The 25,512-nt window shown below is 40.0% G+C and overlaps 1 protein-coding gene across 3 annotated transcripts in view; it reads left to right on the top strand.

The window, feature by feature from the left end:
* The window catches only part of NSUN6 (NOP2/Sun RNA methyltransferase 6), a 59,229-nt gene that overhangs the window by 24,684 nt on the left and 9,033 nt on the right, over positions 1-25,512 (top strand). For 2 of the 3 annotated variants that reach the window (XM_035306893.3, XM_017974089.4), the window contains 6 exons: positions 4,075-4,194; positions 12,974-13,115; positions 16,523-16,671; positions 20,596-20,721; positions 23,032-24,028; positions 24,561-24,625. In XM_035306893.3, coding sequence (XP_035162784.2) covers positions 4,075-4,194; positions 12,974-13,115; positions 16,523-16,671; positions 20,596-20,721; positions 23,032-23,244 — 750 coding nt within the window. In that variant the 3' untranslated portion in view covers positions 23,245-24,028; positions 24,561-24,625. Of the gene's footprint in view, positions 1-4,074; positions 4,195-12,973; positions 13,116-16,522; positions 16,672-20,595; positions 20,722-21,284; positions 21,408-23,031; positions 24,029-24,560; positions 24,626-25,512 lie in introns of all 3 variants that reach the window. The other variant, XM_054258499.2, reaches the window with a different exon arrangement.

Genomic DNA, 25,512 nt, shown 5'->3' with positions numbered 1-25,512 from the left:
CACTTGAAAAACTTGCTCTGTCACCTAGGCTGGAGTGAAGTGGTGTGATCTCAGCTCACTGCAACTTCCACCTCCCAGGTTCAAGCAATTCTCCTGGCTCAGTCTCCCAAGTAGCTAGGGCTACAGGTGTGTACCACTGTGCTCAGCTAATTTTTATATTTTTAGTAGAGACAGGGTTTCATCATGTTGGTCAGGATGGTCTCGATCTCTTGACCTTGTGTTCTGCCCACCTTGGCCTCCTAAAGTGCTGGGATTACAGGCGTGAGCCCCTGCGCCTGGCAGTCTGATGCTTTAAGTTGTGTGTAGTTAGTGCTCAGCTATTGCTTTTGGCAGTAACTCATTTTCAGCTTATTAAATGTAAAAGAAGGATGTCATCTTACTGTTGTTATAATAAAAAGGGCATGCACATAGGTCAGGAGTGCTTTTCTTGCACCTCCAGCAAAATGTAAATTCCATTGAAGAGAGGGATCTTACTTAACTCTAGTGCATAGACCAGTATCTGATATATAGTAAACACTCAATGCATTTGTGGAGTAAATGAGTAAACCATCTGTCTACTGCTTTGATTCTGTATTTTATTTATTTATTTTTTGAGACTGAGTCTCACTGTGTCTACCAGGCTGGAGTATATAGTCTCATGATCTCAGCTCATTGCAACCTCTGCCTCCCCGATTCTATCAATTCTCATGCATTAGCCTCTCGAGTAGCCGAGATTCCAGGCACCCACCACCATACCAGGATAATTTCTGTGTTTTTAGTAGAGATGGGATTTTATTATGTTGACCAGGCTGGTCTAGAAATCCTGACCTCAGGTGATCCACTGCCTTGGGCTCCCAAAGTGTTGGGATTACAGGTGTGAGCCACTACTGGGCTGGCCAGCTAGTAGTCTTTTTTCTTTAGTGTTTTTGAGGCAGTATCTGACTTTGTCTCCCAGGCTGAGTATGATAGTGGAATTATGGCTCACTGCAGCCTGGACCTTCCAAGTTCAAGTGATCTTCCTGCCTCAGCCTCCTAAGTAGCTGGTACTATAGGCACACAGCACTATGCATTGCCAATTTTTGATTTTTTTTTTTTATAGAGGTGAGGTCTCACTATGTTGCCCAGGCTAGTCTGGAACCTCTGGTCTGAAGCGGTCCTCGCATCTAGGGCTCCGAAAGTGTTGGGATTATAGGCATGAGCCACCACACCCAGCCTCTTTTTTTATTCTATGTGATTATTGTTTTGTTATTGTGCAGGACAGGAGGACATAATTAAATGCTTTGTCTTGGAAAAATATTTGGGAAATTTGTGGGGATTTTTCATTTTGGTTTGGTTTTGGATGTCTCTTGCCTTTTTCTGAAAATTGTTATTCCCCCAAGCCTATACCTGGGGGATATACCAACAGCTAATGCAAAAGCTTCACATTGTGGTGGGGACTTTTTAGTGGTGGGGGGGTTATGGTCAGGGGCTCGTGATAGGGATTATTTTTAATTTTAGCATCTCAGATTACCCATAGATATTTTGTAAAGTTAATAGGAGTATTGTACACAGTCATTAAAATTGCAACTCTACTATATCATTTGGTTTCTCAAAATCAAAAAGGAAACTTAAATTGCTTAAACACAATCCATAGAATTAAGAAGTATTAGATGCCCTTCAGTTGAACTAATTGTCTGATAAAGGTTTAACAGTTAAGTACTTACAGCAGCTGATTTCAAAGTTATAGTCTTGGTTCACTGGAAGAAAAAATTGGTGCCTGAAACTTAATTTTTTTTTTTTTGAGACAGAGGTTCACTCTAGTTGCCCAGGTTAGAGTGCAGTGGTGTGATTTTGACTCATTGCAATCTTCACCTTCCAGGTTCAAGCAGTTCTCCTGCCTCAGCCTCAGAGTAGCTGGGATTACAGGCATGCACCACTACACCCAGCTAATCATTTTGTATTTTTAATAGAAATGAGATTTCTCCAAGTTGGTCAGGCTAGTCTCGAACTCCCAACCTCAGGTGATCCACCCGACTTGGACTCCCAAAGTGTGCTGGGAGTACAGGTGTGAGCCACTGCGCCAGGCCCTTAATTTTTTAAGTGCCTCGTTTCTTCTAATCAATGTAAAGAGGTTGCACAAACTAGGGATCATTGAATAAATACTCCTGGCTGGTCCTACCACTTGTGGCTGCCTTCCTGTGTCTGGGTTAGAACCTGGATCAGATGTTTAAAAGCTTTCATAGGTGATTCTAATGTGCAGCTAAGAGGTATTCACTGTAGTCCAGCAGTGGTGCATGGGTGGATGGATGAACACTAGAATCATGTAGGGTGATTTTGAAACCACTGATGATCCAGTGCTAGAAATTCTCAATTTACTAGCTAAGGCCCAGACCTTTTTCCTAAGCTTACCAGGTGATTATATTGCAAAACCAGCATAAAGGAATATTATAAAGGAAGGTAGCAAATGATCTTCAGAAAACTCTGTCACCGGGCACAGTGCCTCACACCTGTAATCCCAGCATTTTGGGAGGCCAAGACTGGAGGATAACTTGAGCCTGGGAGTTTGAGACTGCCTAGGCAACGTACTGCAAACCCTATCTCTACACTCAATCTTAGCCAAAAGGCCAAGAAGTGATACAGTCGACCCCATCGCTACAAAAAATTTATAAAATTAGCCAGGCTTTGTAGTCCTAGCTACTCTGGAGGCTGAGGTGGGAGGATTTCTTGAGCCCAGGAGTTCAAGACGGCAGAGAGCTATGATTGCACCACTGCACTCCAGCCTGTGTGACACAGCAAGACTGTATCTCCAAAAATAAATAAATAAATTTTAAAAACTTTCATTTGAATCTTTAATGAAGCATATTAACATGGACTCTCTCATATTTTTCCACTTACTACAATCAAGGTTCTTAATATATTATGTTTGAATGGAAATTAATGTAATCTTTAGCCAATCCATTAATGTTATCATTTTTAGGAGTGAAGCATAGCAAGTTGTCTCCAGATAAAGAATCACCGAACCTTTAGCAGCTTCAAAATGCTTTAGTGTTTTCATCTTGGAGTTCCATTTAAATATTTTTGTAATAAATAAAACTTGCTGCCAGGTGTATTGGCTCACACCTGTAATCCCAACACTTTGGGAGACCTAGATAGGCAGATTGCCTGAGCCCAGCAGTCCTAAGACCATCCTGGGTAACATGAGGAAACCCTGTCTCTGCAAAATATATAAAAACTTAGCTGGGCTAGGTGATGTGTGCCTATAGTCCCAGCTACTTGGGAGGCTGAGGTGGGAGGATTGATTAAGCCTGGGAGGTTGAGGCTTCAGTGAGCTGTGATTGTGTCACTGCACTGCAACCTGCATGACAGAGCCAGACCCTGTCTCAAAAATATAAATAAATCATAGAACTTGCTGGATAAATTATAGTAAAGCTATTTTTAGTGTTGATAGCTCTTTGGGCGCCTACATTACTTGCATTGATTTTAATGCTTGTTATATTCAGAGGAAGAAATTTGCTTGTTTGAAACTCCTTTCTCACCATTGAGTTTGTTTTGAAGTGGTGATCTTAGATTCCCTTGAGAATGTAGCAGCCAACTCAAAGTTCTTGACAATGTGTTGGTAAGAATGAATGGAAATCTTCAAGGTTTAAGAGGCACAATTGGGAGGATCCCAAATTTAAGCCCAGCCTAAGCAAAATAATGAGACCTTGTCTCCAAAATAAGCAAATAACTCCATGCTTGTTAGACTCTGTTTTTCTTGCAAGGTAATTTTAGAAATGAGTTATTTTATGACACTATTCCATCTGTTTTATTCAAGGCTGTCATTCTATAGTAAGTAGTCCTTATATAATTAATACTAATAAATTAATGATTTAATATGACTTACTGTTATAGATGAGGTATGTTTTGCGTTCTTTCATAGGTAGTTTGTGTGTAAGTCCTGGGAGATCATAGGATAGTCTAGGAAATTGTGAATTTCCTGAATATATTTATAAAAACTATCCTCTTGGCAGACTTGTTGGTGCTGTATAGTGGATTAGCCCAGAGGCTTCTTTACATCTCTGGTTCTCAAAAATGGTTTAAGATTATTGATAATTGATAACATTTTTTTTCTTATAGAATTTGCCATCTGCTGTAGTAACTCATGTTCTAAATCCTCAACCTGGAGAGAAGATTCTAGACTTGTGTGCAGCACCTGGAGGCAAAACAACACACATTGCAGCACTAATGCATGATCAGGTGAGACTGTCTTCACGGCAAAGCCACTTTCAAAGCAGTATATATTTCAGTAGTGAAGGTGGAACAATGTGTAACTCCTGAAACATAACAGCCGTTCACAGTCTATTTCAGATTCAGCCAAAATGAAAACTATTCAGTGATGTCAGTCACCACCTATTAAGCTCAGTGGACAGTGATCATTTATGAAGACTGTCTCAAGACCTTGAATTTTACAGTTTGCTAATATGATTATAGACACTTCTGTTATAAAATTAAATTTAATACATTTAGATATTTCATATTCTTAATTTTAAGATTTTGTAGTTTAAATGATTAAAGTATATTCTGCCATTAAAAACTAATTTCACAGTACATTATCAAAGTGTGAAATATGTATATGTTATATATACACATAGTTCTATAATACATAAAGTATATACATACATTTAGAATATTTACTATTTTTAAAGTTATTTTGGTCTAAGAAATATCTCTAATAGAAAAGGATATTTTTTAAATACTGAAAATGAGAATCAAAAAAGTAAAGGATATTTGTTGTTTAAATTAGAGAGAATATACTTGTCTGCTTATTTATACTCCTCTTTGCCTCTAAAGAATTTAAAGTGGTAATAAAAACTCTTGAGGGAAAATGTATTAAATACCACTAGTGCATAAAATAAAGCATCTGAAATAAGTGTTCATTTCGTGGAGTTGCAATGTTTAATGCAAATCATTTTTCAGTTTATATGGAAGATTTAAGTTTGATCTTGATAGGTTTTGAGCAAGTTTTAATTCTCATTTAATTTATGGTGTATTTATTGTAGTTGCTTAAAGATAATTATTCGTAGAGATTTGACTTTCTCTTAGTTAAAAAAGTCTTTTCAAAGGGAGTCTGGATATTATGGGTGTATCAGTTTTCTGTTGGTCTTATGATATGTAAAGACACAAAATTTGGTGGCATACAACTAAACATTTTGGGGTCTCGGGAGTCTATGAGATTCAGCTGATCTCTGCTGGGCTCACTCATGTCCTAGTCAGCTGCAGATGAACTAGGCATTTCTGATGATCTTGGGTGGGCCCATTCACTTAGCCTTGGATAATTGTTGGCTCAGCTAAAGTGGCCTCAGCTGAGACAACTAGGATGCCCTGCCTCTGGTCAATGTGTAAGTTCTTCTCTGGCTAGGACCAGCAGACTAGCCCAGCAGAGGGCAATAGTGAGGGGCTGGTGATGGCAGAGAGCAAAGCAGGGCAAGTGCAACTGTTCAAGTGCTTTTCGTTGTATTTAAAAAAATATCTGCTTACATCACATTTACTGTCATCCAATTTATTGGCCAAAACAAATCACATGGCTGAATGTGATCAGAGTGGCAGCATATTGGGTATTGCAGGATTTTCTGGGGAAGGATGAATATATGTGGAAAGTTGAAGAATTGAGGCTATGTAGGCAACAGTCAACTACAGTGGGACAGCAATGTAGACACGAACAACCAGAATACAAATATTTGGGCCAGAACTGAATCCCAAATTGTGTTGCTGCTTTTAATTTATTTGTTTTAGTAGGTAAGCAAATCTTTTATGACTGTAACCTCCAGGCGTGTAGTTTTATAAAAGTAGCCTTCAGCTAGTTTCTCCTTCACTGTGCAATACATTTGACCCTTGTTCTAGTTGTTGGCTACTTTCCTAGTTCACCTCACTTTAAATGGTTTTCCTGCTTGTCAAAGTATTAATTGAAAGTGTCTATCACTAAACCTGGTGGCATTTGAGGAATATTTACACATTTTCTGCATTGTAGGCTATGCCATTGCTACATGTGGCATACAAGGACGGTATAAAAGAAAAGGAAGAGTCATTTTCACTGTCTTTGCAATTTAATTTAATAATATATTTAAAAATATATGAATATCACAATGCTTTTTTTTTTTTTTTTTTTTTTTTGAGGCAGAGTCTTGCTTTGTGGCCCAGTCTTGGCTTACTGCAACTTCCAACTCCCAGGTTCAGGTTATTCTCATGCCTCAGCCTCCTCAGTAGCTGGGATTACAGGTGTTTGCCACCACTCCTGACTAATTTTTGTAATTTTAGTAGAGAGGAGGTTTCACCATGTTGCCCAGTCTGATTTCGAACTCCTGGCCTCAAGTGAGCCTGTCCCAGCCTCCCAAAGTACTGGGATTACAGGTGAGAGCCACTGCTCCCAACCCACAATCCATTCTTAAAATTTTGACTTCTTTATTTTTTAAAATTTTGCTTTAAGTTCTGGGATACACATGCAGAACGTGCAGGTTTATTACATAGGTATATATGTGCCATGGTGGTTAGCTGCACCTGTCCACCTGTCATCTAGGTTTTAAGCCCCATGTGCATTACATATTTGTTCTAATGCTACCTCTCCCCTTGCCCCCAACTCCTGGACAGGCTCCCATGTGTGACGTTTCCCTCCCTGTGTCCATGTGTTCTTACTGTTCAGCTCCCACTTATGAGTGAGAACATGTGGCGTTTGGTTTTCTGTTCCTGTGTTAGTTTGCTGAGAACGATGGTTTCCAGTTCCATCCATGTCCCTGCAAAGGACATTAACTCATTCTTTTTCATGGCTGCATAGTATTCCATGGTGTATATGTGCCACATTTTGTTTTTCCAGTCTGTTGTTGATGGTCACTTGGGTTGGTTCCAAGTCTTTGCTATTGTGAATAATGCTGCAATATACCTATGTGTGTATGTGTCTTGATAGTATAATGATTTATAACCCTTTCCCAGTAATGGGATTGCTGGGTCAAATGGTATTTCTAGTTCTAGATCCTTGAGGAATCTCCACACTGTCCTCCATAATGGTTGAACTAATTTACACTCCCACTAACAGTGTAAAAGTGTTCCTATTTCTCTGCATCCTCTCCAGCATTTGTTGTTTCCTTTTTAGTGATTGATTGCCATTCTAACTGGCGTGAGATGATAGTTCATTGTGGTTTTGATTTATGTTTCTCTAATGACCAGTGATGATGAGCTTTTCTTCATGTTTGTTAGCCCCATAAATATCTTCTGAGAAGTATCTGTTCATATCCTTTGTCTACTTTTTGATGGGGTGGTTTTCTCCTTGTAAATGTATTTAAGTTCCTTGTAGTTTCTGTATATTAGACCTTTGCCACATGGGTAGATTGCAGAAGTTTTCTCACATTCTGTAGGTTGCCTTTTCCCTCTGATGATAGTTTCTTTTGCTGTGCAGAAGCTCTTTAGTTTAATTAGATCTCATTTGCCAATTTTGGCTTTTGTTGCAATTGCATTTGGTGATGTAGTCATGAAGTCTTTGCCTATGCCTACGTCCTGAATGGTATTGCCTAGCTTTTCTTCTAGGGTTTTTACGCTTTTGGGTTTTACATTTAAGTCTCATCCATCTTGAGTTAATATTTGTGTAAGGAAGGGTCCAGTTTCTGTTTTCTGCATATGGAGAGCCAGTTTTCCCAGGACTATTTATAAAATTCCTCATTGCTTTTGTTAGGTTTGTTGAAGATTAGATGATTGTAGATGTCTGTTGTTATTTCTGAGGTCTCTGTTCTATTCTATTGGTTTATATGTCTGTTTTGGTACCAAAACAATACTGTTTTGGTTACTGTAGGCTTGTAGTATAGTTTGAAGTCAGGTGGTATGATGCCTCCGGCTTTGTTCTTTTTGCTTAGGATTGTCTTGGCTATACGTGCTCCTTTTTGGTTCCATATAAAATTTAAAGTAGTTTTTTCTGATTCACTGAGAAAGTCAATCGTAGTTTAATGGGAGTAGCACTGAATCTGTAAATTACTTTGGGCAGTATGGCCATTTTCACGATATTGATTCTTCCTATCCATGAGCATGGAATGTTTTTCCATTAGTTTGTGTCCTCTCTGATTTCCTTGAGCAGTGGTTTGTAGTTCCCTTTGAAGAGGTCCTTTGCATCCCTTGTTAATTGTATTCCTAGGTATTTTATTCTCTTTGTTGCAATTGTGAATGGGATTTCACTCATGATTTGGCTCTCTACTTGTCTATTGTTGGTATATAGGAATGTTTATGATTTTTGCACATTGATTTTGTATCCTGAAGCTTTGCTGAAGTTCCTTATCAGCTTAAGGAGTTTTTGGGCTGAGATGATGGAGTTTTCTAAATATACAATCATGTCATCTGTAAATAGAGACAACTTGACTTCCTCTCTTCCTATTTGAATACCCTTTATTTCTTTCTCTTGTCTAATTGCCCTGGCCAGAACTTCCAATATTATGTTGAATAGGAGTGATGAGAGAGGGCGTTCTTGTCATGTGCTTGCCTCAAAGGGAATACTTCCAGCTTTTGCCTATTCAGTATGATATTGGCCGTGGGTTTGTCATAAATAGCTCTCATTATTTTAAGATGTTCTATAATACTTAGTGTATTGAGCGTTTTTAACATGAAGGGATGTTGAATTTTATCGAAGGCCTTTTTTCCATCTATTGAGATAATCGTGGTTTTTGTCATTGGTTCTGTTTATGTGATGGATTATGTTTATTGATTTGTGTATGCTGAACCAATTTTGCATCCCAGGGATGAAGCTGACTTGATCATGGTGGATAAGCTTTTTGATGTATTGCTGCATCCGGTTTGCCAGTATTTTAGTGAGGATTTTTGCATCAATGTTCATCAGGGATATTGGCCTGAAATTTTCTTTTTGTGTGTGTGTGTTTCTGCCAGGTTTTGGTGTCAGGATGATCCTGGCCTCATAAAATGAGTTAGGAATCATTTTCTGTTGTTTGGAATTATTTCAGAAGGAATGGTATCAGCTTCTCTTTGTACCTCCAGTAGAGTTCGGCTGTGAATCCGTATGGTCCTGGGCTTTTTTTTGGTTGGTAGACTATTAATTACTGTCTCACTTTCATAACTTGTTATTGGTCTATTCAGGAATTCCCCCTCTTCCTGGTTTATTCTTCGGAGGGTTTATGTGTCCAGTAACTTATCCATTTTTTCTGGATTTTCTAGTTTATTTGTGTAGAGGTGTTTATTCTCTGATGGTAGTTTGTACTTCTGTGGCCTCAGTGGTGATATCCCCTATGTCATTTTTTATTGTGTCTGTTTGATTTTTCTCTTTTTTCTTCTGTATTAGTCTTGCTAATGGTCTGTTTCGTTAAATTTTTTCAAAACAACCAGCTACTGGATTCATTGATTTTTTTTTTTTTTTTTTTTTTTGAAGGGTTTTTTTTGTCTCTGTCTCCTTCAGTTCTGCTTAGTTATTTCTTGTTTTCTGCTAGCTTTTGTTTGCTCTTGCTTCTCTAGTTCTTATAATTGTGATGTTCAGGTGTCGATTTTTAGCTTTCTGATATGGGCATTTAGTACTATTAATTTCCCTTTGAACACTGCTTTAACTGTGTCCCAGAGATTCTGGTACGTTGTCTCTTTGTTCTCATTGGTTTCAAAGAACTTCTTTATTTCTACCTTAATTTTGTTATTTACCCAGTAGTTATTCAGGAGAAGGTTGTTCAGTTTCCATATAGTTGTGCGATTTTGAGTGAGATTGTTAATCCTGAGTTCTAATTTGATTGCACTGTCCCCTGAGAGACGGTTATGGTTTCCATTCTTTTGCATTTGCTGAGGAGTGTTTTAATTCCAATTATGTGGTCAATTTTAGAATAAGTGCCATGTGGTGCTGAGAAGAATGCATATTCTGTTGATTAGGGGTGGAGAGTTCTCCAATTGTCTATTAGGTCCACTTGATCCAGAGCGGAGTTCAAGTCCTGAATATCCTTACTAATTTTCTGTCGCATTGATCTGTCTGATATTAACAGGAGAGTGTTAAAGTCTCCCACTGTTATTGTGTGGGCATCTAAGTCTCTGTAGACGCCCATGCTGGAGAGGAGTTGCGATCATTTGGAGGAGAAGAGGCATTCTGGTTTTTGGAATTTTTAGCATTTTTGTGCTGGTTTTTCCTTATTTTCATGGATTTATATTTATATACCTTTAATCTTTGAGGCTGATGACCTTTGGATGGGATTTTTGTGCGGGGGTCTTTTTTGTTGATATTGTTGTTTTCTGTTCTTTAGTTTTTCTTCTAAGTCAGGCCCCTCTTCCGCAGCTCTGCTGCAGTTTGCTGGAGGTCCACTCCAGACCCTGTTTGCCTGGGTATTACCAGTGGAGGCTGCAGAACAGCAAAGATTGCTGCCTGCTCCTTCTTCTGGAAGCTTTGTCCCATAGGGGCACTGGCCTGATGCCAGCCAGAGCTTGCCTGTATGAGGTATCTGTCGACCCCTGCTGGGACGTATCTCCCAGTCTCGAGGCACGGTGGTCAGGGATTTATTTGAGGAGGCAGTCTCTGCCCCTTAACAGAGCTGGTACACTGTGCTAGGAGAATCCCCTTGTCAGGATCAGATGCTGTCTTCAGCGCCGGCAGGCCAGAAAGATTAAGTCCACTGAAGTTGTACCCACAGCCGTCCCGCCCCATCCCCCAGGTACTCTGTTCTAGGGAGAGGAGAGGTTTTTTTGTTTTTTTGAGACGGAGTTTCGTTCTTGTTACCCAGGCTGGAGTGCAGTGGTGCAATCTCAGCTCACCACAACCTCCGCCTCCTGGGTTCAAGCAATTCTCCTGCCTCAGCCTCCTGAGTAGCTGGGATTATAGGCACGCGCCACCATGCCCAGCTAATTTTTTGTATTTTTAGTAGAGACGGGGTTTCACCATGTTGACCAGGATGGTCTCAATCTCTTGACCTCATGATCCACCCACCTCAGCCTCCCAAAGTGCTGGGATTACAGGCTTGAGCCACTGCACCCAGCGGAGAGGAGAGTTTTATATGTAATCCCCTGGCTGGGGCTGCTGCCTTTCCTTCAGAGATGCCCTGCCCAGTGAGGAGGAATCTAGAGAAGCAGTCCAGCAACAGCTGCTTTGCTACACTGTGGTGAATTCCTCCCAGTACAAACCTCCCAGTCTCCTTAGCACTGTCAAGGGAAAACCGCCTACTAAAGCCTCAGTAATGGTGGATGCCCACCAAGCTCGATGGTCCTAGGTCAACTCCAGACTGCTGTGCTGGCAGTGAAAATTTCAAGCCAGTGGTTCTTAGCTTGCTGGGCTCCATGGGAGTAGGACCTGATGAGTGATACCACTTGGCTTCCTGGCTTCAGCACCTTTCCGGGGGAATAAATGGCTATATCTCACTGAGGTTTCAGGTACCACTGGGGTACCAAAAAACTCCAGCAGGTATATCTCGGTGCCTGTCCAAACGGCTGCTCAGTTTTGTGCTTGAAACCCAAGGCCTTTGTGGTGTAGGCTCATGAGGGAACCTCCTGATCTGCGGATTGCAAAAACCATGGGAAAAGTGTAATACCTGGGCTGGGTAGCACAGTTAGTTCCTTCCCTTGGCTGGGGAAGAGAGTTCCCCTGACTGCTTGCACTTCCTGGTTGAATGATGCCCCACCCTGCTTCTGCTTGCTCTCTGTGGTTTGCACCCACTGCTTAACCAGTCTCAATTAGATCAACTGGGTACCTCAGTTGGAAATGGAGAAATCACTCACCTTCTGGATTGATCTTGCTGGGAGCTGCAGACCAGAGCTGTTTCTCTTCAGCCCCTTCCACATTTTCACCCCTTACCTTTATTGACTTTGAGTTAAAGTGTTACTCTATAAAATTTTCTTGAACTATGTTTTATACCACACCAGAACATTTTGCTCTGCGGTATAGAGGTTTTGGCTCATATTTTTCCAGTTTTGGCTGCCAGAATTCATAGGAATTTTATGTGCCTAGCTGGAAGATATTAAAATGACCACTTTTAGAAGTAACATTCATTTGCATCTGTCTGTCTCAGAGCACTTTAAGGCTGCTGTCTAACAGCTGATGTTCTTCCAGAGGTGAACAAGGGACATCAAATTGGTGATTTTTAATGTTTGCCTCCAATGGACGTTTTTAAGTTTCTTTATAAGATTGCAAATACTTTTTGGTTTTGAGTTTTGTTGATTAAAAGTAGCTAGTCATTATAAGATTATTTTTTTGGCTGGGGTCAGTGGCTCACTTCTGTAATCCCAGCACTTTGGAAGGCCGAGGCAGGCGGATCTCCTGAGGTCGGGAGTTCAAGACCAGCCCGACCAACATGGAGAAATTCCATCTCTACTAAAAATACAAAAAAATTAGCCTGGACGTGATGGCACATGGCTATAATCCCAGCTACTCGGGAGGCTGAGGCAGGAGAATCGCTTGAACCCAGGAGGCGGAGGTTGCGGTAAGCTGAGATGGTACCGTTGCACTCCAGCCTGGGCAACAGGAGCGAAACTCTGTCTCAAAAAAAAAAAAAAAAAAAAAAGATTATTTTTCTGGCAAGAATGTGTATTTTCTTAATGGAAAGACATGGCTTTTTTTTTTTTTTTTTTTTGAGACGGAGTTTTGCTGTTGTTAACCAAACTGGAGTGCAATGGCACTATCTCAGCTCACCGCAACCTCCGCCTCCTGGGTTCAAGCAATTTTCCTGCCACAGCCTCCCGAGTAGCTGGGACTACAGGTGCGCACCACCATGCCCAGCTAATTTTTGTATTTTTAGTAGAGACGGGGTTTCACCTTGTTGACCAGGATGGTCTCGATCTCTTGACCTCGTGATCCACCTGCCTCGGCCTCCCAAAGTGCTGGGATTATAGGCGGGAGCCACCTCGCCCAGCCAGACATGGTATTTAATGTAAATTGGATGTACATTTGGTTAATGGATTCAGGTTTTAAAGTAGGGATGGGAGGATAGTGGAAAAGAGTATAATTTTTCATCTGTTTTTCTCATTTTTATGACTGCTTTGGATTTTTAGTTGTTTTTTTTTTTAATGTGTCTGTGTGTGTGTGTTTTCTTTTTAGGGAGAAGTTATAGCACTAGATAAAATCTTCAACAAAGTAGAAAAAATACAGCAGAATGCATCATTGTTAGGACTGAATTCCATCAGGGCATTCTGCTTTGACGGAACAAAGGCAGTTAAACTTGATATGGTGGACACAGAAGGTGAGAAATTTGATTTTCTTTTTTTTAATTGACAAGTCATTTATATTTGTGGGATGCAGTGTGATGTTGTGACTTGTATATAATTTTGTATACAATATGGAATAATTAAAACAAGCTAATTAACATATCCATCACTGCACTTACCCTTTTTTTTTGTGGTAATTTGAAATTTACTCTCTTAGCATCTTTGAAATATAAAATACATTGGTATAGTCACCATACTGTGCAGTAAATCTCAAAAACTTATTCGTACTAAGTGAAACTTTGTGCCCTTTGAACAGCATCTCCCCATTCTTTCTCCTCCCTCCTCCCCCAGCCTTTGGAACCATTATTCTACTCTGTTTCTGTGAGTTTGACCTTTTTAGATTCGCCGTGTAAGTGAGATCATGTAATGTTTGTCCCTCACTGCCTGGCTTATTTCACTTAGCACAATGTGATGTCTTCCAGGTTCATCCATTTTGTTGCAGATGACAGAATTTCTTTCTTTCTTTTTTCTTGTAAGGTATTCCATTGTGTATATGTACCACATTTTCTTTATCCACTCATCTCCTGATGGGTTTCATACCTTTACTGTTGGGAATAATGCTGCAGTGAAATGAGAGTGCAGATATCTCTTCAACATACTGATTTCAGTACCTTTGCCTGTATACCCAGTAGTCGGATTGCCAGATAATACAGTAGTTCTATTTTTAGTTTTTTGAAGAAGCTCAATACTGTTCTCCACAGTGGCTCTAGTAATTTAAATTCTCACCAGTAGTGGGAGCATTCTCCTTTCCTATGGAGTTTGTTTTTCTCTGCATTCTTGCCTGCATTTATTGTGTGTGTGTGTGTGTGTGTGTGTGTGTGTGTGTGTGTGTGTGTGTGTTTATGATAGCCATTTTAACTGGTGTGAGGTGATACCTCATGGTGGTTTTCATTTTCATTTTCCTGATGATTAGTGATGTTGGGCATTTTTTCATGTACCTGTTGGTATTTGTACATCTTCGTTGGAGAAAAGTGTGTTAGGTCCTTTGTCTTTTTTTAATAGGTCTGTATTTTTGAAAGACCTATTTTGAAATAGGTCTTTATTTTTTAAAGATAGTTTTACTAAACATTAAATTCGTGGTTTTCAGGGTTTTTTCTTCTTTTCGTACTTCGTATATGTCATGTTACCATCTTTTGGCCTCCATTGTTCCTGATTAACAATCAACTGCTAATCTTTTACAATTCCCTAGTACATGACAAGTGGTTTTTCTCTTGCTGCCTTTAACATTTTCTCTTTGCTTTTGACTTTCAGCATTTTTATGAAGATGTATCTGGTTGTGGATCTTTTTGCATTTGTCCAACTCAGTGTTAGTTTTTCTTTTTCTTTTTCTTTTTTTTGAGACGGAGTTTCGCTGTTGTTACCCAGGCTGGAGTGCAATGGCATGATCTCAGCTTACCACAACCTCTGCCTCCTGGGTTCAGGCAATTCTCCTGCCTCAGCCTCCCGAGTAGCTGGGATTACAGGTGCACACCACCATGTCCAGCTAATTGTTTTTGTATTTTTAGTAGGGACGGGGTTTCACCTTGTTGACCAGGATGGTCTCGATCTCTTGACCTCATGATCCACCCGCCTTGGCCTCCCAAAGTGCTGGGATTGTAGGCATGAGCCACCGTGCCCGGCCTAGTTGTTCTTTTTCGATGTGTAGCTTGATTGTCATCAAATGTGGATTATTTTCAGCCATAATTATTTGAATATTTTCCTACCTTTTTTCTTTCTTTCCTTTTGGGACTACCTATATTATCTTGATAATGCCTACATTGTCTTAATAATGTCACTCATTTATCTGAAGTTGATGTTCATTTTTATTTCTTTCTAACCTTCGGATTGTAACCAAAAAGCAGGTTGCTTGCATGCCACATTTAGAGTCCAATTAACAAGAGAGAGGTCTGGTAGAAGGAAAATGGTTTATTCCAAAGCTAGCTTAGGTAATGAGGCACAAAGCATCCTGCCTTTATATGTGCTGCTTCACCTTTGGAGCAGAAAGCAGTCACTTTTATAAGGTAAGTGGGGAAGTGAACAAGGGCAGGGGTCCCACAGCTAGCTGGTGTGTAATCTAACAGTTGAACTGGCACCTTCCTGGGCAGAAATAAGTTGTGGCCAAGCAGGCATGTCCTCCTGGTGGATGAAAGTTCCCCCCTACTCCCTACAAAAGCTGCAATCCCTAGAGGGTGGAAGTTTCAAGACCACCCCTTGGAGGTGAAAGTTCCCTGGCCAGTATTGTTTGATCCACTACTTGGCTGTCAATTCTCATGGAGAGATCTGTCTTGGAGGCTTAGTTAGAAGAACATTAAGAAGACATTAAGTGGGTAAGAAAGCAAAGATGGTTATAGACAGAGGTGAGTTTGATTGGAAATCACTTTCATTTAACAGCTTTGCAATCAGAGAAAAGCAGGAGGTGATGCTGGAGTGGGGTTTGTAATGTTGCTGCCAGTCCTGCGGAATCCTAACCACCTTTAAATATAAGCAGCCATACTTGGGGAGGCTGAGGTGGGTGGGTCTCACTTGAGGCCAGGACTTTGAGATCAACCTGGCCGACATGGAAACCTTATCTCTGCTAAAAAATACAAAAATTAGCTGGGTGTGGTGTCACACGCCTGTAGTCCCAGCTACTCAGGAGGCTGGAGCATGAGAATCATTTGAACCTGGGAGGCAGAGGTTACAGTGAGCCGAGCTCAGGCCACTGCACTTCAGCCTAGAAGGTGACAGGGTGACAGAGCCTCTGTCTCAAAAGTAAGTAAGTAAATAAGAGGAATCAGCAACAGTATCTTACTTGCAGGTAGACAGCATAAATATGTAAGCAGACCACTTAATTTCACAGCTTCCTCCAATAACATTACATAGATCAGAATTTGAAGAAAATTATTCAGGTGAATGCACAGGAAAACTTGATGGAAGATTGAATCGACGGGGGTACTGACTCATTCTACCCGTTCTAGACCATAGCCATTCTGATGGCCACAGAAACTGAGACTGAAGAACACCAGAACCAGTGTGTTTCCCTACAACTGAACAGGTTTTTTCTCTGGGGCTGTCTTCAGTAGGAATTACCAAGAGAAGTGTCCATTTCCAGAACCACTAGAATTAATTCCATGTCCTAGCTTTGATTAACTGTGGTTTCAGAAGTTTGTGGTACAAGGTCTTGTGTGATTAGGCCTTGGTTTGTACAATATCAACAGAATAACTCCCAACTATAACTACATTTTTAATCTTTCTACCACATCAAATATATATTAGGTATAAGTCAGAATTAACCAGCTACATGATTAAAGGGAGAAATTTTTTTTTATTTTAGATTATGATTTTAAATTCCTGATTATCTCAGGAATTTTCTAGTCTAAACCTGTATGGCACATAGTAAACATGTTTATAATTGTCTTTATAGAGGAACCTCCGTTTCTGCCAGAAACCTTTGACCGAATTCTTCTGGATGCACCCTGTAGTGGAATGGGACAGAGACCAAACATGGCCTGTACTTGGTCTTTGAAGGAAGTGACATCATATCAGCCATTACAGCGAAAACTCTTCACTGTGGTATGTGATGGTCTGCTGCTGTGAAAGGAGGTTGACTTTTGCTAGTTTGATGTTTAAACCACTGAGCAATCTTCATAGCAGCATTCATTGCAATACCCAAGAGTATTGTAATGAAAGGGAACAACACAAGAGTCTGTTGACAGATACGTGGATGAAGAGAATGTGCTATATCCATACATAGAACATTATTCAGCCTTCAAAGGTAATGAGATTCTGATACATGCACAACATGGGTGAACCTGGAAAACATGTTCGGTAACATGAACCACACACAAAAGGAAAAATGCTATATGATTTTGCTTATATGGGGTCACTGGGCAACTTCATAGAGACAGAAGAAGAGATATTACCAGGCATTGTGGGGCTGGGAGATTAGGAGCTGTTATTTAATGGGGTACACACTTGCAGTTTGGGATAATGAAAAACTTCTGGAGATGGATAGATGGATAATGACATTCAGTACCGCCCAACAATGTGACGGTACTGAATGTCATTATTGACTTAAAATGGTAAATTTTATGTTATATATATTTTACCACACACACACCCCTAAGAGGACCTAATTTTAAATATAGGAAGCTTTCCTTTAAGTTGACTCACTTTTAAGATATACAGGAAATAGAATTTCTTTACTGAGACATTTAATAAATTTCAAATATTCTGCCCTGTTTGAAAAAAGGTCACTGAGTTGTTAACTTCTAGTTACTAACTGATATCAACAAATAGATATAAAATAAATTACTCTTTTTTAAAAAAAAAATAGAGTTCTTGGCTGGGTGTGGTGGCCTGTGCCTGTAGTCCCAGCACTTTGGTAGGCTGAGGCGGCCAGGTCACTCAGGAGTTTGAGATCAGCCTGGCCAACATGGCAAAACCCGTCCCTACTACAAAAAAATTAGCCAGACATGTTGGTGTGTGCCTGTAGTCCCAGCACTTTGGTAGGCTGAGGCGGCCAGGTCACTCAGGAGTTTGAGATCAGCCTGGCCAACATGGCAAAACCCGTCCCTACTACAAAAAAATTAGCCAGACATGTTGGTGTGTGCCTGTAGTCCCAGCTACTCAGGAGGCTGAGGCAGGAGAATCACTTGAACTTGGGAGGCGGAGGTTGCAGTGACCTGAGGTCACGCCACTGCTCTCCAGCCTGGGCAAAAGAGCAAGACTCTGTCTCAAAAAAAAAAAAAAAACAAAGTTTCTTGGGTCAACTTTAGAGGGAGAAAGTCCAATAGGAAGCAAAACTCATTGATAAAAGCAGGAAGAGACTGGCTACTGTAGGATATAGGAGAACCATAAAAACTTTACCAATCTAACATGTCTCCAGTACTTTGAGAAGAAGCCCTGATAGAACATTTTGAGGATTTCTTCTAGTCTTGCGAAGATGACTCAGTGGATTTCAGAGAGTACAGACAGTGTTTGATCATAGATGAATTCATTATTTCCCCTCATCCCTCCAAAATACAAGGCTACAACAACAATGGATGTTCTATAATTATTTAGTCTCTAAAGTTGTCTTTGAGTACATTCCTATCCAACTCTGCTGGTGTTTCCTTTCATACACAAAGGTAGTACTGGTTGTGGATTATTTAACTTCTTTTTCTATAAAGTCTTCAAAGAACACATCCTCTGAATTAAAACAGCAAGCAGCAAAAAGGAAGCTTTACTTATAGCCAAAACCCACTTTGACTTGAGAATAAAATTAGGATACTTCTATAAAGGACTTGGATTTTTGTTCTTTTTAGGTCATAGCAAAAAGTTTTAAAAGGCTACTAGGAGTAGATGAAAGATCTCAATGAGAAGGAAAAGCTGACAGTATGTGAGAGAGATCTTGAGAATATAGCAGGTGTGCCATTTGGCATGGAGAGAAATTGAGAATGTGGATGTTAGAGTCAGACACATGTTGACTTGAGCCACGGCTGCACCACATAGGGACTTTAGGTACCACATGAGGGACTTTAGGTACATTGCTTTCTGTATCTGAGTAGTGGGGATAACAGCTGTACCTACTAGGAATACCTCATTGGTGATAGTCACCTTGCTTTGTGGTTGTTACAAGGATTTGTGGAGAAGAATTTGTGTAAAGTGTTTAGTACAGTAACTGGCACATAGTAACAAATTTTAAATTTTGGTCAGTGTACTCTGGTTTAAAAAGCACAAGTGTATACTCTGTTTTTAAAGATTTCCATTAACATTTGAAAAATTAGGAGCTTAGAAAGTTGAACTTTAGGTATTTGAGACAAATCCATTTTAGCAAAGCACCTTGTCTCCTGATTCATTTATTCAAGAAATATTCATAGAGCACCTGCTATATGCAAGGCACTATTTTAGATGTTGACGGTACATCAGTGAGAAAGTAGACAAACACTCCACACCCTTATTCACGAGATTTCTATTCTAACTAGGGGAGGAAATAAATGAGATTTTGTTTTTGGTTTTTTGGTTTTTGTTTGTTTGTTTGTTTCTGAGATGGAGTCTCACTCTGCCTCCCAGGCTAGAGTGCAGTGGTGCAATCTCGGCTCACTGCAACCTCTGCCTCCCGGGTTCAAGTGATGCTCCTGCTTCAGCCTCTCGAGTAGCTATGACTGCAGGGACGTGCCATGTTGTCCAGTATAGTCTGATCTCTGGACCTCGTGATCTGCCTGCCTTGGCTTCCCAAAGTGCTGGGATTATGGGCGTGAGCCACCACGCCTGGCCATAAATGAATTTTATAGTATATTAAAAGGCAGTAACGCTGTGGGCCTATGGAGCATGCTAAAGGAAGTGGGAATAGGAGTGTTAGATTGGAGTAGTTACAGTTTTACAGAGTGGTCGGGAACGTGACATACACGCAAAGATAAAGAGTAAGGAGTACAGAAAATTAAGAGAGCTTTTCCAGCTGTGCAAAGATTCTGAGGTGCGAACGTGCCTTGTGTATTCCAGAAACAGCAGGAGACTGGTGTTGCCGAAGTAGAGTGAGCCAGGGTAAGAGGTGTACAAGAGGAGGTCAGAGAGCCAACAAGAGACTTGTTTATATCTGGCCTCAAAGGCCTCTGTAAGGACTTTGTCTTTGACTCTAAGTGATCATGGAGGACATGTGAGGGGCTTGGGGCTGAGAAGGGACAAGCTTAAAAGGACTGTTTTGGCTGCTGTACTGAGACTAGATTGCAGGAGGGCAAGGAAGAAAGCAGGCAAAGTGGGAGGTGGTTGCAATAATCTAGAAAAACGGTGGAGGCTTGGACCACAGTGTTAGCAGCGGAAGTGGTGAGACGTGGCCAGATTCTGAGTATCATTTGAAGGTAGAGCCAATAGAATTTGCTGATGGTTGGGGAGTCAGAAAAAGAGGCATAAAGGATAATTGAGGTTTGGGACCTGAGATTCTGGAAAGATAGGAAGACTTCTACAGTAGATTTCAGAGGGAAAATAGGAGTTCATTTTGGGATACGTGAAGTTTGATAATATTATAGAAATGTTGAGAAGGGCCAGGCCTGTAGCTCACGCCTACAATCCTAGCACTTTGGGAGGCCAAGGTGGGAGGATCGCTTGAGGCCAGAAGTTGAAGATAAGCCTGGGCAACAGTGAGAATAAAATGAGAATAAAAAATGTTAAGAAGGCAACTGAATGTTTAAGTAGGGAATTTAACAAGGAGGTCTGGCCTAAAAATAGAAAATTGGTGAATTTTCAGCATAAAAAAAATAGTATCTAAAGGCGTGAAGGTGAATGATTGTATTTGGGGAAGTCTTGGTCCATATGGAGTATGACAGCTCCAAGATAATGCAGTGCATCTAGTCTGGATGCAAGTGTTTCTCTTGTGTGCTATAACTACAGAAGTCCTTGTCATGTAGAACATCATTTTATTTATCCCAAACATTTGAAAGATACACCTTATGCTATGAAATTCATTCACATGTTTATTTGGTCTTGTGCTGTGTATGGTCTGATCACAGTTTTCTTTAGGCAGTTCAGCTGCTGAAGCCAGGCGGTGTGCTGGTTTACAGCACATGCACTATAACACTGGCTGAAAATGAAGAGCAAGTTGCCTGGGCCCTCACAAAATTTCCTTGTCTTCAGCTTCAGCCCCAGGTAGGAGTAATTTTATTTTTCTCTGTGTAACAAGATAAATCACAGAAAGTGAAGCATGGTGGTAAACACAGGGTGTTAATGAAGAAATAAATAATATTTCCAAAATGAACACTGTAATACATGAGAATGTTTGTCTAATTAGATCCATTTTAGACTGCCCATAATTTGCCTGTCCTGACATAATTTGCCTGTTTCTTTGTTCCTTGCCATTGTGTTAAAATGGCACAGAACTTGGGAGTATTTTTGTGAACTGTTTATTGCACTTGTAGCTATTCATGTTACTCAGCACCTTTCTTCTAAAAAGATTTTTTTCTTCCTTCCCAGTCCTGTATTTCTCTGATGTGGAAAATGTTGAGCATTTTCTCTCATGTCACATCAAAGCTCAAATGAGCTTTCACAACTGTGAGATATCAGAAGACCAGGCTAAAGGGAAAAACGTGCTTCCAGATTATTGCTTATTACATAAAATTCGTAATATTTAAAAAGCTTTCTTGTACTTTCTTTTACCTAAAACATTGTAACTTTCTGTTATGGTCTTTTTTGTTTTGTTTCGTTTGAGACAGAATCTTGCTCTGTCACCACGCGCCAGGCTGGAGTGCACTAGCATGATCTTGGCTCCTGCAACCTCCGCCTCCCGGATTCAAGCAATTCTCTTGCCTCGGCCTCCTGAGTAGCTGGGACTACAGGTGTGCACCACCATGCCCAGCTAATTTTTGTATTTTGTAGTAGAGATAGGGTTTCACCATGTTGGCTAGGATGGTCTCGATCTCTTAACCTTGTGATCTGCCCGCCTCGGCCTCCCAAAGTGTTGGGATTACAGGCGTGAGCCACTGCGCCCGGCAACTTTTTGTTACGGTCTTTATTAGAAAAGCATTTGGGGTTAAGTTTAAATCTGTAATAGTGCTTTCTTACATTCAGATACATTGAGCATCTGATTTTAGTACCTTTCTATACAGAAATTAGGTAATGAGAATACATAAATAAAAACAATTCAGAGATGGTTTCCGGACTCGGAGATTAAGATAATTACATTGTAGATGAAAGGAAGACTTCTGAATTCACTTGGAAATATACACACATACTCGAAATATATACCTAAAAAAGATGGGAAGTTTTGCCCTGACCCCCATGGGATAATAAATGATCTGTTTTCTTAAGTATATGTGAAAAACTATCTTCATTAACATACGAATAATTGTCTGCGAAATGGTGACTTAAGTTAGGATTATAGATCTTCTTCAGTAGTTTGCAAGTATCATTCAAGGCCTTATGATTCCTCTAAACTAATTGATACAGCCTTAAATTATGTATCCCTTTCTAATGTTTGTTTTTCTAGTACATGTAAAAATGAGAAAAAGAAAACTTTTATCATCTAATTAGTATGGGTCAGAGAGAGGTACCTTAGATGCCTTAAAGACTACCTTTCAGTTTTGGAAAATGTTAAATAAAGCTGAATTTTACCTGTTGCTTTCTTTACTTTTTCTTAGCTGAGTTTTATTTGTTGCTTTCTTTTGTTTTTCTTTTCCTTCTTCCCTTCCCTCCCCTCTCCCCCTTCTGCTCCCCCGTCCCTTCCTTCTCTTTTCTTTCATTTTCTGAGACAGAGTGTCGCTCTGTCACCCAGGCTGGATCACCCAGGTACGATCTTGGTTCACTGCAACCTTTGCCTCCTGGGTTCAAGCAATTCTTATGCCTCAGCCTCCTGAGTAGCTGGGATTACACACGTGCACCACCATGCCCGGCTAATTTTTTGAATTTTTAGTAGAGAAGGGGGTTACCATGTTGGCCAGGCTGATCTTGAACTCCTGACCTCAGGTGATCTGCCTGCCTAAATGCTGGGATTACAGGTGTGAACCACTGTGCCTGCCTCTGCTGCTTTATTGATAATAATGTTCCATTTACTGAGTGCCCACTATATGCCAAGTGTGATACCATCTTCTTAACTTAAGCCTTGTTTAATGAGGAAATGTGGTTAGGTAAAGGTATCTAAAGTCACACAGCTAAAATGTGATAGAGCTGCAGTTTGAGTCCACGTGTTTCTTGCTGCTAAGCTCAGGTCTTTGGTAATGTCACAGTGCTTGATAATCATGTAATAACAGGGTATTTGTTCATCAGGTGACACAAAGTAGTGCTTTCCCACTTTACTGTCTGGAAAGCAGCACTATTTTCTTCCAAAATAAAAGGCATTTACTCATTTTTCTATTTTGGAAGCTGTAGTCATTAGAACCCAATTTGTCTTTTAAGTTAAATTGTAACAGGCATACTTGCTAATTACAGGATGTTCATCCATATTGATTGACTTTCTTCAAACAGGAACCACAGATTGGAGGAGAAGGAATGAGGGGAGCTGGCCTCTCTTGTGAACAATTGAAACAGCTGCAGCGATTTGATCCATCGGCTGTGCCATTACCAGACACTGATGTAGACTCTCTGAGAGAGACCAGAAGAGAAGACATGTTGCGGCTGGCTAATAAGGACTCTATAGGTTTTTTTATTGCAAAATTTGTAAAATGCAAAAGCACTTAGGAGAGGATGGATCCTCAGAAATGAAAATTCCAAACATCTGCTGTCTGTGTGCGTTTTTTTTTTTTTTTTTTTTTTTAACCAAAGTGTTGTCAGGCCAACTGAATGATGACATGGTTGCTAAGGAAACAGAAAAGGCTGCCAGCTGTTTTACCAGGGATCCAGAGACATAGAGGAAGTAGAGGGTGGTATGAGACTATATTTTTTATTTTTAAAAGAATTTTTTTATGTATTTAGTAGAGTTTAAAGAAAAGGAGAAACCTGTAGATGTCTGGAGCATATTTTCATTTGCGATCTAATGTTTTAATTTGTAAAGAATATTACCTGACTTTTTATCTGCTTATTTGGTAAGTCAACCCCTTTGAAATGAAGTCTGGGCCTCTAAACGATAGTGTGCTAAACTATCATAGTCTAAAATGATAGTCTATGTTTAATGTTTTTTATAATTTTAAACAAAGTAAAATGAGTATTTACTTTGTAGATTTAGAAAATGAGATTATTATGCAGTTTGGGTAACTTATGTATTTCAAACATGTAAGTTGTTAGAAACCGCTTGGTGAGAAAGGAGAAGCCAGCTCTGTTCCTGGGAAGTGGCCTGGCCTGACCCTTATAGCTGGGCTTTGTGTTCTCCTGTTGAACATAAACATTTCACTTAATACCAACATCAGACAAGGCAGCTGTACCGATCCAGACAAAAAAGACCGCAATCAACTCTGAACTCAGACAAAAAAAACAGATTATTTTTCGAACTGCAAAAATATCCAAGCATCGCACTGTAGTGGCCAGTGTAAGTGACTGCTTTTCAATTTAATTTTACTTTTTAAAGACAAGGTTTGCTCCACCACCCAGGCTGGAGTGCATGATTTCATAGCTCACTGCAACCTCAAACTCCTGGGCTAAAGCAATCTTCCTGCCTCAGCCTACCCTTCCCGGAGGTTGGATAGGTACCTGGGTTGGATAGCTAGGACAATACAGGATGCCTGGCTAGTTTTTTTTTTTAAGAGTTGGGATCTTGCTGTGTTGCTCAAGCTGGTCTTGAACTCCTGACCTGAAGCAGTTCCCCCACCATGGCCTTCCAAAGCACTGGACCCAGCCTGCTTTTTTAAAAAAATTAACTACATCCTTAGGATTTTGCTTTTCTATTGGCTTTTTAGATCAATTCGAATACTCAGTACCCAGCCATAGTTTTAAGGCTGTCTCACATGGGGTTAAATCCATCATACTGTTAGCTTTCATTCAAATCACCCAAAAGTTATCAGGCCTTGGGCATAGGAAGTGGACAATTGCCTAATAGTTTGATTTTTCTTCTCCCCTCACAGGTTTTCTTTAGGACTTTCTCATAACTTTATTGTATCCATAAGGATTGCAAGGTCTCTTGGATCAGGTAAGACCTTTAGGCCTCTTCTTTAAAGAAGTCTTTCTTAAATACCTTTCCCTGAGGTTGGATAGGTACTGCTCCCCTTCTCTCTGCCCCTATCACCCACATCTAATGTTCTCCTGGCACGTACCACACTCTGATTCAACTTTTCTAGCCATGACGCTTAAGCCTCACCCCCACACTTGAAAAACATCCTCCAGGCAGAGAACCTGTCCTGCCTTTTCTCTCCATCACAGCTTCAGAGCAGACAGTCAATAGGTACTTATTGTTTGAGAGAAAAATTACTTCAAGCAAGCAAGCATGTGTCTCTTACATCCCTCATTCTGCCTCATATCCTGTAGATGTCATTTCACTAAAGAGAAAGTTTTCCTGTGGGACTTATCTTTTCAGGGCTCAGCTTACCTCCTTAAACTTTAAATGTGTTTTAAGAAACTCTACAAAAATCATTTTCTGTCATGCTTGCTGCAAATCCTTATTTGCTAAGATGGGATGAAAATCGCAGAAAATTAGCCTAGCAACAAACCTGTATTCATGTAGATGTTTGATTAATACCAACAGATATCAAAATACAACCAATGCCAGCAAATAGAAGAAAAATACTTACATAATGAAAACAAGACAAAGAATACTGTTCAGAATTTTTCCTTGAACGTAGCCAATTTTTAGTTGGTTTCTACTTTTCAAAAACTTATGCAAATTGGAAAATCACATAATCTTAAGGGACGTGGAAATACGAGGATAAAATGCAGTAAGAAGGTGAAAAAATCAGGGAAATGTGAGAGAAAATTAATATGCATTTTAACATATTTAGTATTAACATTTCTATGAAACAGAAAAAATACTTAAGTTCAACAGTGAGTACATTTACTTCAAAACCCTGCGTTATGTTTTAG

The sequence above is a fragment of the Callithrix jacchus genome, chromosome 7 (assembly GCF_049354715.1).
Source record: "Callithrix jacchus isolate 240 chromosome 7, calJac240_pri, whole genome shotgun sequence".
Lineage (NCBI taxonomy): Eukaryota > Metazoa > Chordata > Mammalia > Primates > Cebidae > Callithrix > Callithrix jacchus.
The sequence above is the reverse complement of the archived record's forward strand: the minus strand, read 5'-3'. Positions and strand labels throughout refer to the sequence as shown.